Source organism: Odocoileus virginianus, chromosome 2 (assembly GCF_023699985.2).
Source record: "Odocoileus virginianus isolate 20LAN1187 ecotype Illinois chromosome 2, Ovbor_1.2, whole genome shotgun sequence".
Lineage (NCBI taxonomy): Eukaryota > Metazoa > Chordata > Mammalia > Artiodactyla > Cervidae > Odocoileus > Odocoileus virginianus.
The window spans coordinates 10,818,127-10,835,537 of NC_069675.1; the positions used below are offsets into that span (position 1 = coordinate 10,818,127).

At 40.4% G+C, this 17,411-nt stretch overlaps 1 protein-coding gene across 8 annotated transcripts in view; it reads right to left on the reverse strand.

The window, feature by feature from the left end:
• The window catches only part of ALMS1 (ALMS1 centrosome and basal body associated protein), a 200,220-nt gene that overhangs the window by 122,896 nt on the left and 59,913 nt on the right, over positions 1-17,411 (reverse strand). For all 8 annotated transcript variants that reach the window (XM_020883328.2, XM_020883334.2, XM_020883333.2 and 5 more), the window contains one exon: positions 484-5,382. In XM_020883328.2, the coding sequence (XP_020738987.2) occupies positions 484-5,382 (4,899 nt within the window). The remainder of the gene's footprint in view (positions 1-483; positions 5,383-17,411) is intronic.

Sequence of the window (17,411 nt, forward strand, 5' to 3'; positions counted from 1 at the left end):
TTTAACTCTAACCCAAGTTTTAGTGTTAAATACTTTGATTCAGTATTTTCTAATGTCTATCTAAGATCTGCTTTAAGAATCTTTTTACAGAAGGGGATAGAAAATATACATAAGTTTTATGAAACACAGTGACTTCTCTAAGTCAAATACTCTAATGAGTATTTTATTGCCTCCACAATGAGGACAGTACAATGAAAAGATTAGGAAAAAATTCAAGCTTAAGGAATTTGGAAACCCAAATTTTCTTACTTTTCTTCAGACACCAGAACTTATACTTCCTTAAGACCTCAAACTAGCACTATTAATACTGTGACTTCACTATTGGTTAAATGAGTTTATTCTGGGTTGCCAGTAGATAATGCAATCATTTTAACAGTTCTACAAGAAAATTAATCTAGAGTGTCAAATATTTAACTTTAAGCAAATTATTAAACTATAGTGTTTGAGTTTGACCTGCCTTTATAACAAATTATCTTTTCCTACCTCGTGCTCGTACCCGAGATTCCTCTTCCTCTGCATTTTTGAGTATTTGTTTAGCATGGTTCAATGAGGATTCACATTTCAGAAGGTTTTTCACATGTGCAGCCAGTGAATCTACACTGCTTCCACCACCATCATCACTCTCTAACATCCCCTCTTCCTCTCTGCTATCTGTCATGCTTGTCTTGGGTGAAGAATATGGGAAGAAATTTAGAAGCACATCAGAAACTGACTCTAAGGAATTACTGTCCCATGAGCAAGAACTTGCATCACTACTTGAATCACTTTTAATGATAGTCATCATAGGGAAAACAATCTTATTCCCAATGGTTCTACTATACTCTTCAGGTTCAGATCTCATTACAGATCTGGCTGCTTTATATTGTTTAAGGGTTTCATCAAATGCCACCCTGGCTTTGCCTTCTGCTTCCTGTAAAGGACTTCTAACTGTAGTTGAACTAATAAACTCCCAATTTTCAATGCCTCTCTGGCATTTCAGATTCGTCTGTGTGCTAATATCCTTCTGTATGCACTTGTTGCTTGGGCTTTCTTCTGTGAATGGCTGTCTCTGAGACAAATCACCACCAGATTCATCAGTTGTGAGGGGTTCTTTGAAGCAAACCATCTTCTTAGACTGTATAAATGAAACATCTCTGAAAGGGACAAGGGGAGCAGGAAAATTGTATCGTCTTAGTGCTATATTTTCCGCTTCCATTAAAAGTGTCTGAATTTCTTTAAGAGTTTTGGAACTGTTTTCTGTATCCTGATCCTCAGAGCCAACATCTTCAAAACCAGAAGATTCTGGCTTATTTATTACAACTCTACCATCAGCCTGAGACTTTAAAGGCATACTGCTTGAGATAACACTGGTGTGAGAAGAATCCAAATTATCTGTTAGCCTTTGGACATGATCTGAAACAAGTTTGTGCTTCTCACTATGTGAGTAAGTACCAGGGGGAACTGTTGATAACCCATTAATCTGATCAGCTTGCCCAAGACTGCTTGAGAACTTCAGGTTATCTTCCATTAGATGTCTTTCTGGGAAATCCTGATGGTATAATATAGCTGGTTTCTCTCTATGTGAAAACAAACTAGGAGGAACTGCTGGTAACACAGTTTTTTTGTCAGCTGGTCCAGGAACTGTTGAAACCTTCAGTGAATCTTCACTTAGATGTTTGTCTGGCAGTTCCTGTGGGTAGAAAATATTAGATTTCTCTCTGTGTGAATAGGAACTAGAAAGAGGTATTGGTATCCGAGAATTCACATCAGTGGGCTCAGCAACAGGTGAAATCTTCAGAATATCGCCACTTTGATGTCTATCTCCTAACTGCTGTTGAAAGAAAATACTAGGCTTTACTCTCTGAGAATAAGAATTAGGATAACCTGTCAATGGAGTCTTTTGGTCAGCTGGTCCAATCACAGGTGAAGTCTTGGGCTTCTCTCTATGTGAGTAGGAACCAGAGGGAGTTGATGGTAACTCAGTCTTTTGATCGTCTGGTAAAATCTTGAGTTTCTCTTTATGTGAGTAAGAACTAGAAGGTCCTATTGGTATCTCAGCATTCTGATCAGCTGGTGCAGAAAGAGCAAAAACTTTCAAAGCTTCCTCAGTAAGATCTGGTAACTCCTGCTGGTAAGAAAAGATGGGACTCTCTCTATGTGAATAGGAAGCAGGGGGCACAATTCGCACACCAATGGTCTGGTCTGCTTGTCTAGGAACCCTTAAACCTTTTAAAGCATCTTCATTAGCATCTGGCAACTCTTGTTGGTAAGAAATGATGGGCTTTTCTCCATATGAGTAAGAAGTAGAGGTTACTGGTGGTATCCCAATCTTCTGGTCAGCTGGTTCAGGAACCTCAAAAACTTTCAAAGCCACCCGAGTAAGATCTGGCACCTCTTGCTGGTAGGAAATGCTGGGCTTCTCTCTATATGAATAGGAACTAGGTGGTACTGTAGGTATCCCAGTCTTCTGGTCAGATGGTCCAGGAACATCTGAAGCCTTCAGAGCCTCCACAGTCAGTTGACTGTCAGGCAAGGCCTGTTGGTAGAAAATAATGGGTTTTTCGTTGTAAGAGTAGGAAGGAGAGGTTACTATGGGTATCCCCGTCTTCTGGTCAGCCTGTGCAGGAGCATCTGAAACATTCAGAGCCTCTTCAGTAAGGTATGTATCTGGTAAAACCGGCTGGTAGAAAACAATGGGCTTCTCTTTCTGTGAGTAGGAAGGAGAGGTTACTATAGGTATCCCAGTTTTCTGGTCACCTGTTCCAGAAACACCTGAAATTTTCAGACCCTCTCCGGTTATATGGCTATCTGGCAACTCCTGTTGGTAGAAAATACTGGATTTCTCTCTATGTGAATAGGAACCAGAAGGTTCTGGTGTCCCAGTCTTCTGGTCAGTTGGTCCAAGAACAGCTGAATCTTTCAGAGTCTCTTCAGATAAATGACTGCTGGGCAACGCCTGTGGGTAGAAGATACCGGGCTTCTCCCTATGTGAGTAGGAACTAGCAGGTAGTAGGAGGATCCCAGTCTTCTGGTCACTTGGTCTAGACGCAAGTGAAACTTTCAGAGCTTCTTCAGTTAGACTGTCATCTGGTAACACCTGCTGATAGAAAAGACCACTTGGCTTCTCTCCAAATAAATAAGACTGAGAGGACCCTGTTATTATCCCAGTGTTCTTCTGGTCAGCTGTTCTAGGAAGAGCTGAAACTTTTAGAGCCTCTTCAGTTAGAAGCCTGCCTGGCAACTCCTGCTGGTAAAAAGTAATGGGCTTCTCCCTATATGAGTAGGAACTAGAGGGTACTGTCTGTATCCCAGTGTTCTGGTCTACTGGTCTAGGAATAGCTGAAATTTTCTGAGTCTGATCACTTAGATGACTGTCTGGCAACTCCTGCTGATAGAAAAGACTGGTCTTCCCTCTCTGTGAGTAGAAAGCAGGGGGCGCTATCGGTATTCCACTCTTCTGGTGAGCTAGTCCAGAAACAGCTGGAACTTTCTGAGTCTCTTTAGTTAGATGACTGTCTGGCAAATCCTGTTGGTAGAAAATAATGGGCTTCTCTCTATGTGAATAAGAAGCAGAAGTTATTACAGGAATCCCAGTCTTCTGCTCAGAGGGTCCAGGAGCAGTGGAAGCTTTCTGTACGTGTTCAGTTAGATGACTGTCTGACAATTCTTGTTGGTACAAAATACTGGGTTTCTCTCTATGTGAGTAAGAAGTAGAGGGTATGACAGGAATCCTAGCCTTCTGCTCAGCCAATCCAGGAACAGATGAAACTTGTGGAACCTCGTGAATTACATGAATGTCTGGCAACTCTTGCTGGTACAAAATACTGGGCTTCTCTCTATGCGAATAGGAAGTAGAGGCTACTGTTGATATCCCAGTCTTCTGCTCAGCCAATCCAGGAACAGATGAAACTTTCTGAGCCTGTTCAGTTAGACGACTCTCTGGCAACTCCTGTTGGTAGAAAATAAGAGGTTTCTCTTTATGTGAATAGGAAGTAGAGGGTACAGTAGGAATCCCAGTCTTCTGTTCAAGGGGTCCAGCAGCAGTTGAAACTTGCTGAACTTCCTGAGTTAGATGGCCATCTGGCAATTCTTGTTGGTAGAAAATACTGGACTTTTCTCTATGTGAATAGGAAGCAGAGGGTATTGTAGGAATCCCAGTCTTCTGCTCAGCCAGTCCAGGAGCAGCTGAAACTTGCTGAACCTCTTGAGTTAGATGGCTGTCTGACAATTCTTGCTGGTATACAATACTCGGCTTTTCTCTATGTGAATAGGAAGTAGAGGGTATTGTAGGAATCCCAGTCTTCTGCTCAGCCAATCCAGGAGCAGCTGAAACTTGCTGAACCTCTTGAATTAGATGACTGTCTGGAAACTCTTGTTCGTACACAACACTAGGCTTCTCTCTATGTGAATAGGAAGTAGAGGGTACTATCGATATCCCAGCCTTCTGCTCAACCAATCCAGGAGCAGCTGAAACTTGATGAACCTCTTGAATTCGATGTCTGTTTGGCAATTCTGGTAGGTAGAAAATACTGGGCTTCTCTTTATTTGGGTAAGAAGTAGAGGTTACAGTAGGAACCCCAGTCTTCTGCTCAGCCAATCCAAGAGCAGCTGAAACTTTCAGAGTCTGCTCAGTTGGATGACTATCTGGCAATCTCTGTTGATAGAAAATATGAGGCTTCTCTCCATATGAGTAAGTAGAGGATAGAGTAGGCAACCCACTCTTTTGATCAACCGGTCTAGGAGAAGCCAAAACTTTCAGAGCTTCTTCAGGTAGCTGACTGTCTGGCAAGACTTGATGGTAGAAAATACCAGGTTCCTCTCCAACTGAGTAAGAACTAGCAGGTACTATCGGCTTTCCAGTCTTTTGATCAGCTAGTCCAGGAAGAACAGAAACACTCAGAGACTCTTCAGTTTGATGAGCGTCTGGCAATGCCTGTGGGGAGAAAACACTGTGCTTCTCTCCAGGTGAGGAGGAGCTTGGAGGAACTGCAGATACACCTGTCTTCTGGTCACCAAGTCCAGGAACAGCTCCAACTTTTACAGCCTCTTCAGTTAGATGACTGTTTGGCAAGGCCTGTGGGTAGAAGATATTTGGCTTCCCTCTTTGTGAGTAGGAACTAGAGGACACTGCTGCTATTCCAGTCTTCTGGTCAGCTAGGCCAGGAATAGCTGAAATTTTTAAAGTCTCTTCAGTTAGACGACTGTCCGCTAATGTCTGCTGGTTGAGAGTATCAGTATATTCACCAATATTCTTCACTTGAGAAGACCTTCCAGCCAATTGAGGAAAGTCCTCAGGGGACAAGGATAAAGGAGATACAGTGTCTGAATCTTCAGGAAAGGTAGTGATGTCTGGTTTAAAGGTGGATTGAGGAATTTCAGCTAAGCCTCCTTTGGAAGTATCCCCTAAAGAAAAAGGGATTTGTTAATATTTTTAATATTATATATAAATACACACACAAACACACTTATATATATAGAATTAAAATGTATTACTTTTATGCACTAAAAGAAGTCAAGCAAGCTTTTCTTCTCTTGGCCTTTATGCTACCAGAAAGGACTCCAAAAGAAATAACTCACCGTCAGAAGAAATAAAGATTTACAGATAAAGATGTTAATTACAAAGTGATTTATAACAGCAAACTAATGTGGAAATATTCAATGAGAGTAATTTTTTAAAAATAGCAGTATATATATTTTATGGAATATTATATAGAGCTTAAAATTTAGATTTTAAAGAATTTTCATTATGATGAACAAATCATATCTACTATGGCATCTGGTTTCATGCTACTTATAAGCTAATAAGTTAGCCTGTTACTGTGTCATGTATGTTGTCAGAAGACATAAGACTCCTCAATCAAAGACAAAATACTTTATTCCATGGGATAGTAAAGGAACATCAACTTATTTTCATGAAATTCCCTTTCCCCTAAGTCATATGAGGGCAAAGCAATATAGCCCCGATGGATGCTATACATGCATGGATTTAATGATTCTCCTAATAAACACACCGTGAATAAAATACGTATTTTTTAACTACATGAAACTCTAAAGACTCTAAAGGTTACACTGAAAAGTTTGAAATTAATTCTATATGACATGGGGAGTTGTTGACTGATCTGATCAATACTGCAAAAACAGATTCAGGATGAGTGGAAGGAATAAAAGGGTAAGCAGTAGTATCTAAAAGAGCTTTCTGCAACAACGGAAACACGCTATATTTGTATTATCTAATGTGCTGTGCTTAGTCAATCAGTCACGTCTGACTTTTTGTGACCCCATGGACTGTAGCCCACCAGGCTTCTCTGTAAGGGGTTCTCCAGGCCAGAATACTGGAGTGGGTTGTCATGCTCTCCTCCAGGAAATCTTCTCAACCCAGGGATCAAACCCAGGTCTCCTGTACAGCAGGTGGATTCTTTCCCATCTAAGTCACCAGGGAAGCCCAACATCGCTGGAGTGGGTTGCCTATCCCTTCTCCAGGGGATCTTCTGACCCAGGAATCAAAGTGGGGTCGCCTACATTGCAGGCAAATTCTGATACGGTATTACCTAAGAGAGTAAACTAAATGAAAGTAGATCTGAGTAGCAGTGAAAAAATAAATAACTACAATAAAAATAACAAGATTTGACATTCATTTGGTGATTCAAAAAAATGAATGTTTACTCTATTCTAGCCACTGTTCTAGATATAGGAAATAGAGCACCAAACAAAGCTTGCATTCCAATGCTGCCTCACAGAGCTTACATTCTACCAGAAGAAAGCAGACAATAAGTTATTAAAACTTGGAATGTCAGATGGTGATGAGATGATTAATATATACAGCAAACATGATCTGCACCTTACACAGAGGGAAAGTAAGTTTCCAAAGATGATGAAGCAACAGTGCTTTTCACTGAGAAGATCTTAACTTGTAGATTCTGACTGAGTAAGTAGTTCTGGGATGAAAGCTAAAATTCTGCATTTCTAACAAGCTCCCTAATAATGCACAATACTATTGATCGTCAGGTTACATTTTGAATAATTGTACATTAATTGACAAAAACAGGCCCTTTAACCTTTTAATTCTAACTCTAAATTCTGAACTTGAAAGGAGTTCAAAACAAAATGCCATTCTAAAACCATTAATGAGTTTTAAAACCAAAAAAAGTAGCTGAATATGTGATTAAACAGGTTGAGTTAATGACTAATGACTGCAAGGTAAAGAACTAAATTGCTAACATCCGTCAGATCATCAAAAAAGCAAGAGAGTTCCAGAAAAACATCTACCTCTGCTTTACTGACTATGCCAAAGCCTTTGACTGTGTGGATCAACAACAACAAACTGTGGAAAATTCTTCAAGGGATGGGAATACCAGACCACCTTACCTGCCTCCTGGGAAATCTGAATGCAGGTGAAGAAGCAACAGTTAGAACCAGACATGGAACAACAGACTGGTCCCAAATTGGGAAAGGAGTACATCAAGTATGTACATCATCACGCTGCTTATTTAACTTACATGCAGAGTACATCATGCGAAATGCTGGGCTGGATGAAGCACAAGCTAGAATCAAGATTGCTGGGAGAAATATCAATAACCTCAGATATGCACATGACACCACCCTTTGGCAGAAAGCGAAGAAGAACTAAAGAGCCTCTTGATGAAAGAGGCAAGTGAAAAAGCTGACTTAAAACTCAACATTCAAAACAGCAAGATCATGGCATCCAATCCCATCACTTCATGGCAAATAGTTGGGGAAACAATGGCAACAGTAAAAGACTATTTTTGGGGGCTCCAAAATCACTGCAGATGGTGACTGCAGCCATGAAATTAAAAGACGCTTGCACCTTGGAAGAAAAGCTATGACAAACCTAGACAGCATATTAAAAAGCAGAGATATTCCTTTGCCAATAGAAGTCTGTCTAGTCAAAGCTATGGTTTTTGCAGCAGTCATGTATGGATATGAGTTGGACCATAAAAAAGGCTGAGGGCCAAAGAATTGATGCTTTTGAACTGTGGTGTTGGAGAAGACTCTTTGAGAGTCTGCTGGACAGCAAGGAGATCAAACCAGTCCATCCTAAAGTAAATCAGTCCTGAATATTCAGGAAGGACTGATGTTGAAGCTGAAGCTCCAATACTTTGGTCACCTGATGGAAAGTATTGACTCACTGGAAAAGACCCTGATGCTGGGAAAAACTGAAGGCAGGAGGAGAAGGGGATGACAGAGGATGAGACGGTTGGATGGCATCATCGACTGGATGGACATGAGTTTGAGCAAGCTCCACGATTTGGTGACTGAGAGGGAAGCCTGGCATGCTGCAGAGCATGGGGTTACCAAGAGATGGACACAACTGAGCAACTGAACTGAACAAGAAGATGAAAAGAGGAGACAGTGAAAGAGAAATGAGTTAAAACCATAGGCAGAGGAGGGGAGAATGGATGGAGATCACAGTAAGGGAGGCTCTACACACACCAAAGCCTCTGGTTTCCAGTGAATTCAGAAGGTCCATACCGCAGGAAAAACATTTAGATTTATTTAAATTACTAGACAGAACTTCCCTGGTGGTCCAGTTGTTAAGAATCTGCCTGCCAATGCAGGGGACACAGGGTTGAATCCCTGGTTGGGGAAGATTCCACATGTCACGTGGCAACTGAGCCCAGTCTCCACAACTACTGAGCCCTTGAATTACAGTTACTGAGCCCACATGTCCCAGAGGCAGCGCTCTACAGCTATAGAAGTCACCGCAATGAGAAGCCTACACGCCACAACTAGAGACAAGCCCACGTGCACCCACAAAAACCTAGCATAGCCAAAAATAAATAAACAAATTTTTAAGAAAAATTTTAATAATCAGACAAGCAAAATAATAACAAATATTTCAGCACCAGAGAAGCAATTAGTATCCAGGGCTGCAACAATATATTATCTAAAATGTCCAGTTTATAAAAATATTGAGACATACAAAGAAAAAGTGAACTATTTATAGGAAAAAAATAAGCAAGCAATACAAACTGCCTTTAAGGAGACCCACGTGTTGGATTTAGCCAGCAAAGACTTCAAAGCAGTTATTATAAATATGCTCAAAGAAGAAAAGAAAATCATGCTTAAAAAACTAAAAGAAGGTAATTGCAATGTCTCATCAAATAAAAGTAAGGTTATAGAACTTATAAATGAACCAAATGGAAGTTCTGGGGCTGAAAAGTACAACTGAAATGAAAAATTTCCTAGAGGCTCAACAGTAAACAGGGACAGACAGAAGAATCAGTGAACATAATGATAAGAGACTATACAAGAAGATGGCGGAGGAATAGGACGGAGAGACCACTTTCTCTCCTACAAATTCTTCGAAAGAACATTTGAATGCTGAGCAAATTTCACAAAAGAACTTCTGATCGCTAGCAGAGGACATCAGGCGCCCAGAAAAGCAGCCCATTGCCTTCGAAGGGAGTTAGGACAAAATATAAACGATAATAAGGGAGTCAAAAGAGCTACGGACGGAGACCCGTCCCGGGAAGGGAGTCTTAATAGAGGAAGTTTCCAATCACCAGGAAACCCTCTCACTGGCGGGACTGGGGGAAGTTTTCGGCACTGTAACTGGGAGGAAAAATTAAACAAGGCCCACAGATTACGTGCCTAAAAGCAACTCCCAGCAGAAAAGTACCCCAGACGCCCGTACCCGCCAAGAACAAGCAGGGCGGAACGGAGAGGACCGGGCGGCATTGCTTAGGGTGAGGTCCGGCCCGAAGACCCTGAGAGCAATCGGAGGGAGCTTTTTTAAACTGTGGGATAGCAAGGGACAAAATTAACCGGTCCGAACACACTGCCGGCGGTTCGCAAAACAAAGGGACTGAGAATCTCCAGAGAAGAGCTGGCCCATCCCCGCTGGAGGTAGGAGGCAGGGGGGGGAGGGGAAAAGGGCAAACTCAGCCCCTGAGAAGCCACCCCCTCCCACACTGCAAACAGGCCTCCGGGTTCTAGCTAAAGACTTCCTGAGTCCCGACTGGCGGTGTGTGCTGGGACCGCGGAGGGAAAAAGCGCGCCGTACCCGGGGAGAGAGGGCGCCCAAGCCTCTGGCTGCCTGGGCCGCTCGCCGCGGAGGGAAAAGGCGCGCCGCACCCGGGAGAGTACGCCCAAGCCTCTGGCTGCCTGGGCCGCTCGCCGCGGAGGGAAAAGGCGCGCCGCACCTAGGGAGAATACGCCCAAGCCTCTGGCTGCCTGAACCGCTCAGGCCGGGGAAGGCACAAAACGCAGGAGCAACCGAATCTGCGCTTTTGTGGAGTACCCGAAAACTGGAACCGCACTCAACGCAGGGCCCGCTCCATATAGAGCAGCCGGGAGCCTGAGCAGTGTAGACGGCGAAAGCACAGACACCCGTGAGCGGGGCAAACCCAGTGTGGCCGGAACACGGTGAGCGCTATCCACACAGAGCGGTGTCTGTCTGCAGCGCCCCGCCCTCCCCGTAGCAGGACTGAACTGAACTAGAGAACCTAAATAAGAGATCACCTCCGCCCGCCTGTGTCAGGGCGGAAATTAGACACCAAAGAGACAGCAAACAGAAGCCAAATAAACAAAGGGAACCGCTTCAGAAAGGACCGGTGCAACAGATTAAAATCCCTGAAGGTAACACCGAATACACGGGAAGGGGCCTACAGATATCGAGAAGTGTAAGCTGGAAAGAGGAGCTATCTGAAATTGAACTGAACCTACGCTGACCGCAACAACCTCAGAGAAATTCCTAGATATATATGTACATTTTTTTTTTTAATTTTTTTAAAAAAAAAATTTTTTTTCTTTCCCTTTTTTTTTTTTTTTAAATTTTTTATTTTTTCTCTTTCATTTTCTTTTATAATTCCCTATTACTCCCCCATTACTCCTCAACTTTCATTTTCATATATTTTTACGATTTTTTTATTTGGGAAAAAAAAAAATTTTTTTTTTTCTTTTCTTTTTTTTTTTTTCTTTTTCTTGTTTTTCTCTCCTATTTACTTTTAGAGTCCTCTAATACTCCTCTATTATTCCTTAACTTTCACTTTCATTTCACTATAGCCACAAAAAAAAAAAAAGAGAGAGAGAAACCCTATTTTAAAACTGAACTTCATATACAGTTCTAAATTTTTTTGTGTGTTTTTGTTTTTAAATATTGTATTTCAAAGAGTCTAACCTCTACACTAGATTTTCAATCTTTGTTATTCTCCCTCAGAACACCTCTACTTCCTCCATTCCCCTTCTCTTCCCAATCCAACTCTGTGAATCTTTGTGGGTGTCTGGGCTACAGAGAACACTTTGGGAACAGATAACTGCGTAGATCTGTCTCTCTCCTCTTGAGTCCCCTTTTTCTCCTCCTGCTCACCTCTATCTCCTTCCTCCCTCTCCTATCCTTCATGTAACTCTGTGAACCTCTCTGGTTGTCTCTCACGGTGGAGAATCTTTTCACCATTAACCTAGAAGTTTTATTATCAGTACTGTATAGTTGGAGAAGCCTTGAGACTATTAGAAGAATAAAACTGAAATCCAGAGGCAGGAGACTTGAGCCCAAATCCTGAGAAAACCAGAAAACTCCTGACCACACGGAACATTAAGGAATAAGAGACCATCCAAAAGCTTCCATACCTACACCAAAACCAACCACCACCCAAGAGCCAATAAGCTCCAGTACAAGACATACCACGCAAATTCTTTAGCAACGCAGGAACATAGACCTGAGTGTCAACATACAGGCTCTCCAAAGTCACACCTAACACAGAGACCCATCGCAAAGCTCATTACTGGACACTCCATTGGCACTCCAGAGAGAAGAAATCCAATTCCACGCACCAGAACGCTGACACAAGCTTCCCTAACCAGGAAACCTTGACAAACCAATCGTCCAACCCCACCCACTGGGTGAAACCTCCACAATAAAAAGGAACCTCGGACCACAAGAATACAGAAAGCCCACTCCAGACACAGCAATCTAAACATGATGAAAAGGCAGAGAAATACCCAACAGCTAAAGGAACATGAAAAAAGCCCACCAAGTCAAACAAAAGAGGAGGAAATAGGGAATCTACCTGAAAAAGAATTTAGAATAATGATAATAAAAATGATCCAAAATCTTGAAAACAAAATGGAGTTACAAATAAATAGCCTGGAGACAAAGATTGAGAAGATGCAAGAAATGTTTAACAAGGACCTAGAAGAAATAAAAAAAAATCAATTAAAAATTAATAATGAAATAAATGAGATCAAAAACACTCTGGAGGGAACCATGAGTAGAATAACAGAGACAGAAGACAGGATAAGTGAGCTAGAAGATAAAATGGTGGAAATAAATGAAGCAGAGAGGAAAAAAGAAAAAAGAATCAAAAAAAATGAGGACAACCTCAGGGACCTCTGGGACTATGTGAAACGCCCCAACATTCGAATCATAGGAGTCCCAGAAGAAGAAGACAAAAAGAAAGGCCATGAGAAGATACTCGAGGAGATAATTGCTGAAAACTTCCCTAAAATGGGGAAGGAAATAGCCAACCAAGTTCAAGAAACCCAGAGAGTCCCAAACAGGATAAACCCAAGGCGAAACACCCCAAGACACATATTAATCAAATTAACAAAGATCAAACACAAAGAACAAATATTAAAAGCAGCAAGGGAGAAACAACAAATAACGCACAAAGGGATTCCCATAAGGATAACAGCTGATCTATCAATAGAAACCCTTCAGGCCAGAAGGGAATGGCAGGACATACTTAAAGTAATGAAAGAGAATAACCTACAACCTAGATTACTCTACCCAGCAAGGATCTCATTCAGGTATGAAGGAGAACTCAAAAGCTTTACAGACAAGCAAAAGCTGAGAGAATTCACCACCACCAAACCAGCTCTTCAACAAATACTAAAGGATCTTCTCTAGACAGGAAACGCAGAAAGGTGGTATAAAAGTGAACCCCAAACAACAAAATAAATGGCAACAGGACCATACCTATCAATAATTACCTTAAATGTAAATGGGTTGAATGCCCCAACCAAAAGACAAAGGCTGGCTGAATGGATACAAAAGCAAGACCCCTATATATGCTGTCTACAAGAGACCCACCTCAAAGCAAGGGACACATACAGACTAAAAGTGAAGGTCTGGAAAAAAATATTCCACGCAAACGGAGACCAAAAGAAAGCAGGAGTCGCAATACTCATATCAGATAAAATAGACTTTCAAATTAAGTCTGTGAAAAGAGACAAAGATGGACACTACATAATGATCAAAGGATCAATCCAAGAAGAAGATATAACAATTATAAATATATATGCACCCAACATAGGAGCACCGCAATATGTAAGGCAAACGCTAACGAGTATGAAAGAGGAAATTAATACTAACACAATAATAGTAGGAGACTTTAATACCCCACTCACAACTATGGATAGATCAACTAAACAGAAAATGAACAAGGAAACACAAACTTTAACGGACACAATGGACCAGCTAGACCTAATTGACATCTATAGGACATTTCACCCCAAAACAATCAACTTCACCTTTTTCTCAAGTGCACACGGAACCTTCTCCAGAATAGATCACATCCTGGGCCATAAATCTAGTCTTGGTAAATTCAAAAAGATTGAAATCATTCCAGTCATCTTTTCTGACCACAGTGCAGTAAGATTAGATCTCAATTACAGGAAAAAAATTATTAAAAATTCAAACATATGGAGGCTAAACAACACGCTTCTGAATAACCAACAAATCATAGAAGAAATCAAAAAAGAAATCAAAATATGCATAGAAATGAATGAAAATGATAACACAACAACCCAAAACCTATGGGACACTGTAAAAGCAGTGCTAAGGGGAAGATTCATAGCATTACAGGCCTACCTCAAGAAACAAGAAAAAAGTCAAATAAATAACCTAACTCTACACCTAAAGCAACTAGAGGAAGAAGAAATGAAGAACCCCAGGGTTAGTAGAAGGAAAGAAATCTTAAAAATTAGGGCAGAAATAAATGCAAAAGAAACTAAAGAGACCATAGCAAAAATTAACAAAGCTAAAAGCTGGTTTTTTGAAAAAATTAACAAAATTGACAAACCATTAGCAAGACTCATTAAGAAACAAAGGGAGAAGAACCAAATTAACAAAATTAGAAATGAAAATGGAGAGATCACAACAGACAACACTGAAATACAAAGGATCATAAGAGACTACTACCAGCAGCTCTATGCCAATAAAATGGACAACTTGGAAGAAATGGACAAGTTCTTAGGGAAGTATAACTTTCCAAAACTGAACCAGGAAGAAATAGAAGATCTTAACAAAACCATCACAAGCAAGGAAATCGAAACTGTAATCAGAAATCTTCCAGCAAACAAAAGCCCAGGACCAGATGGCTTCACAGCTGAATTCTACCAAAAATTTAGAGAAGAGCTAACACCTATCTTACTCAAACTCTTCCAGAAAATTGCAGAAGAAGGTAAACTTCCAAACTCATTCTATGAGGCCACCATCACCCTAATTCCAAAACCAGACAAAGATGCCACAAAAAAAGAAAACTACAGGCCAATATCACTGATGAACATAGATGCAAAAATCCTTAACAAAATTCTAGCAAACAGAATCCAACAACATATTAAAAAAATCATTCATCATGACCAAGTGGGCTTTATCCCAGGAATGCAAGGATTCTTTAATATCCGCAAATCAATCAATGTAATACACCACATTAACAAATTGAAAGATAAAAACCATATGATTATCTCAATAGATGCAGAAAAAGCCTTCGACAAAATTCAACATCCATTTATGATTAAAACTCTCCAGAAAGCAGGAATAGAAGGAACATACCTCAACATAATAAAAGCTATATATGACAAACCCACAGCAAGCATCACCCTCAATGGTGAAAAATTGAAAGCATTTCCCCTGAAATCAGGAACAAGACAAGGGTGCCCACTCTCACCACTACTATTCAACATAGTTTTGGAAGTTTTGGCCACAGCAATCAGGGCAGAAAAAGAAGTAAAAGGAATCCAGATAGGAAAAGAAGAAGTGAAACTCTCGCTGTTTGCAGATGACATGATCCTCTACATAGAAAACCCTAAAGACTCTACCAGAAAATTACTAGAGCTAATCAACGAATACAGTCAAGTTGCAGGATATAAAATTAACACACAGAAATCTCTTGCATTCCTATACACTAACAATGAGAAAACAGAAAGAGAAATTAAGGAAACAATACCATTCACCATTGCAACAAAAAGAATAAAATACTTAGGAGTATATCTACCTAAAGAAACAAAAGACCTATACACAGAAAACTATAAAACACTGATGAAAGAAATCAAAGAGGACACAAACAGATGGAGAAATATACCGTGTTCATGGATTGGAAGAATCAATATTGTCAAAATGGCTATACTACCCAAAGTAATCTATAGATTCAATGCAATCCCTATCAAACTACCAACGGTATTTTTCACAGAACTAGAACAAATAATTTCACAATTTGTATGGAAATACAAAAAACCTCGAATAGCCAAAGTAATCCTGAGAAAGAAGAATGGAACTGGAGGAATCAATCTGCCTGACTTCAGACTCTACTACAAAGCCACAGTCATCAAGACAGTATGGTACTGGCACAAAGACAGAAATATAGATCAATGGAACAGAATAGAAAGCCCAGAGATAAGTCCACGAACCTATGGTCACCTTATCTTCGACAAAGGAGGCAAGGATATACAATGGAAAAAAGACAACCTCTTTAACAAGTGGTGCTGGGAAAACTGGTCAACCACCTGTAAAAGAATGAAACTAGAACACTTTCTAACACCATACACAAAAATAAACTCAAAATGGATTAAAGATCTAAATGTAAGACCAGAAACTATCAAACTCCTAGAGGAGAACATAGGCAAAACACTCTCCGACATAAATCACAGCAGGATCCTCTATGACCCACATCCCAGAATTTCAGAAATAAAAGCAAAAATAAACAAATGGGACCTAATGAAACTTAAAAGCTTTTGCACAACAAAGGAAACTATAAGCAAGGTGAAAAGACAGCCCTCAGATTGGGAGAAAATAATAGCAAACGAAGCAACAAAGGATTAATCTCAAAAATATACAAGCAACTCCTCCAGCTCAACTCCAGAAAAATAAATGACCCAATCCAAAAATGGGCCAAAGAACTCAACAGACATTTCTCCAAGGAAGACATACAGATGGCTAACAAACACATGAAAAGATGCTCAACATCACTCATTATCAGAGAAATGCAAATCAAAACCACAATGAGGTACCATTATACGCCAGTCAGGATGGCTGCTATCCAAAAGTCTACAAGCAATAAATGCTGGAGAGGGTGTGGAGAAAAGGGAACCCTCTTACACTGTTGGTGGGAGTGCAAATTAGTACAGCCACTATGGAAAACAGTGTGGAGATTTCTTAAAAAGCTGGAAATAGAACTGCCGTATGACCCAGCAATCCCACTTCTGGGCATACACACCAAGGAAACCAGATCTGAAAGAGACACATGCACCCCAATGTTCATCGCAGCACTGTTTATAATAGCCAGGACATGGAAGCAACCCAGATGCCCATCAGCAGACGAATGGATGAGGAAGCTGTGGTACATATACACCATGGAATATTACTCAGCCATTAAAAAGAATTCATTTGAATCAGTTCTAATGAGATGGATGAAACTGGAGCCCATTATACAGAGCGAAGTAAGCCAGAAAGATAAAGACCATTACAGTATACTAACACATATATATGGACTTTAGAAAGATGGTAACGATAACCCTATATGCAAAACAGAAAAAGAGACTCAGATGTATGGAACAGACTTGTGGACTCTGGGAGAAGGCGAGGGTGGGATGTTTCAGGAGAACAGCATTGAAACATGTTATTATCTAGGGTGAAACAGATCACCAGCCTAGGTTGGGTGCATGAGACAAGTGCTCGGGCCTGGTGCACTGGGAAGACCCAGAGGGATCGGGTGGAGAGGGAGGTGGGAGGGGGGACTGGGATGGGGAGTACATGTAAATCCATGGCTAATTCATATCAATGTATAACAAAAACTACTGTAATGATGTAAAGTAATTAGCCTCCAACTAATAAAAATTAAAAAAAAAAAATTAAAAAAAAATTAAAAAAATAAAAAAAAATAAAAAAAAATAAAAAAGAGACTATACAAGATGAAGGTTAGCCCCCCAAAAAGAATAAATGAACATGAACAAAGGCTCAAAGAGCTATTAAACAAGATTAAGTACACTGACACATGTATAATGAGGGATTATCTGAGGCAGAAAAGAGCAGAAAAAGACTCAAAGGAAATAATGTTAAAACTTCCCAAATTTGATGAAAAACATCCTATGTATTTGACAATCCAAGTGAACTCAATGTAAGATAAACAGACACATCATAATCAAAATGTTGAAAGACAAACAGGATATTCTGAAAACAGTAAGAAAAACCAAGT